Below are 1,952 nucleotides of genomic sequence, written 5' to 3'. Positions count from 1 at the left end.
ATATACACACTCAGGGGCACGTGCGTTGCACGTGTGAGCTATGGTAAGTAATATCATTCTATATGATTTTTTTTTGTAAATCAGTGTTTTGATAATTGGGTGAATTAATATTGATGTAGTAAAGCGTACATTGTGTTTATTAGTCTTTTAATGATCACATGAGGTATTAGTGATGTTGTATAGTGAAAAAGATTTAACGCATTTAATAATAAATAGGAACAATAACATGCTGTTAATATGATTTGTTTAAACAGATGTACGAAAGTACGGTTAATTGTTAATAATATAATATTTAAACATTATAATAGAATATAATGTTAATAAAGCTGATAATAGTAATGAAAGAAATATTCCGAAAATGACCCTAACGCATTGAAGAGTGTGGGTCGTTGAAGAATCCATTATGTTTGCATAGGTTTGTTTGCGTCTTCTAAACCTGTGATTTGAAGCAATGTAATGGTGTTAGTATATAGTATCTGTAAATATTTAATTATATGTGTTAGAATGACCATATATGTAAATGGGGTTATCGTACCTAAAACTTCCTTATAGACGATGTTCTTTGTGTACGTCCCTTTTTTACATTTGGGTTGCTCTGTTAGGAAAAGTAATTTTGTTGTGGACATAGATATCCCTCTTGATAGCGCCACGTACAATTGACCACGTGATTAAACATGTTAGGGCAAATACAAACCAACATTGTGAATCGTTTGACCTTGAGCTTTATTTATAGTCATTGCAAAACAAAGGCGTACTGACAATTGCTTTCCAATGAATTTAAATGGATATCCTTCATTTTGTGGTTGTGATAGTTGTATTCTTGGAAGAAACACATATTTTGTTGCAGAATGACCACTTGATATTTCTGTATGCAGGACATTTTGAGAGAAACCTCGACATATCATTCGTGTGCCATTGCATAAGCCACTTGAAGGGTCCAAATTCCTTAGCAACATGATAGGTACATTTTCCTTCAATTCTAACCTGCATTAAATAAGATATGTCAAAATCTATCCACTTTTTTTTATTTTTTTCGCCTCTTGTAAGTTGTAATGTATTATGTTCAATACCTATGTAGTGGGAGACCGTTTGTTGTTAAAGTATTTAGATATTCTTCTTGGTAATAGTTGGTGTCATCTTCTTCTGAGTCAAAGCTATTGAATATCTTGCTTCCACCTGGGAATTGAGATATTAACTTGTCGTTAATTTTATTCACATGGTCATTTCTGCTTGCTAAAATAGCTCTTTTAGTGACAGATTTTGTTGTAGCAGCATTTTCTTGCAGGTTTTGAAATATCTCTTTTATTATGGATTCTTCTTGAATACCATCCTGGGAATGTTTGATTGTTAATTGTTCTGGGAGGAGGACTAAATTTTCTCTTATTGTTGGTTCATCACAGTTACCCACTCGAAGTAAGAACTCACTGAATGTTGGATCTGTTCTTGCTCTCATATTTCTAGTAAATTGAATCTTCTCCATCAAAGGCTAGAGATATGATTTGACCAAGCTTGCATTTCTAATTTCTGCTCGAGTTGATTTTGGAACTACTGGTAACACCTGCCGAAAATCTCCTCAAAAAACCACTACTTTTCCGCCGAATGGTTTATCGATGTCCATTATGTCTCTGAAGCTCCTGTCGACTGCCTCTATTGTTTGGTGTTTGGCCATTGGTGCTTCATTCCATATAATCACTTTTGCTTTTCTAATCAATTTGGCAGCACCAATTTTCTTTGACATGTTTGTCATAGTTGATTCTCTTGTTTGAAGAGGGATCTTCAACCTTGAATGTGATGTACGTCGTCCTGGTAAGATTGAAGCAGCTACGCCACTGGTTGCTGTTGCCAAACCTATCATACCTCTTGATCGAACATTGGCAAGTAATGCACGGTATAGGTATGTTTTTCCAGTTCCCCCAGGTCAATCCACAAAAAAATATTGCAGTTGTTCCAGC

At 34.7% G+C, this 1,952-nt stretch overlaps 1 protein-coding gene across 1 annotated transcript; it reads right to left on the bottom strand.

Annotated features, from left to right (window-relative positions):
* Positions 1-677: 677 nt before the first annotated feature.
* Positions 678-1,453, bottom strand: LOC107006155 (ATP-dependent DNA helicase PIF1-like). The gene is made up of 2 exons (XM_015204782.1): positions 1,071-1,453; positions 678-984 (listed from the first exon to the last, which is right to left on the bottom strand). The coding sequence occupies exons 1-2, from the start codon at positions 1,451-1,453 to the stop codon at positions 678-680; spliced, it is 690 nt and encodes a 229-aa protein (XP_015060268.1).
* Positions 1,454-1,952: the final 499 nt, after the last annotated feature.

The sequence above is a fragment of the Solanum pennellii genome, chromosome 12 (genome assembly GCF_001406875.1).
Source record: "Solanum pennellii chromosome 12, SPENNV200".
Classification (NCBI taxonomy): Eukaryota; Viridiplantae; Streptophyta; class Magnoliopsida; order Solanales; family Solanaceae; genus Solanum; species Solanum pennellii.
Note: the sequence above shows the minus strand (reverse complement) of the source record. Positions and strands in the feature narration are given on the sequence as shown.

What these genes read in the sequence shown, in the direction of transcription:
- LOC107006155 (XM_015204782.1), bottom strand. Translation starts at nt 1,453, where the DNA reads ATGAGAGCAAGAACAGATCCAACATTCAGTGAGTTCTTACTTCGAGTG. An exon ending in AACGGTCTCCCACTACATAG is followed by an intron (nt 985 to 1,070) that starts GTATTGAACATA and finishes TATTTAATGCAG; the next exon opens with GTTAGAATTGAAGGAAAATG.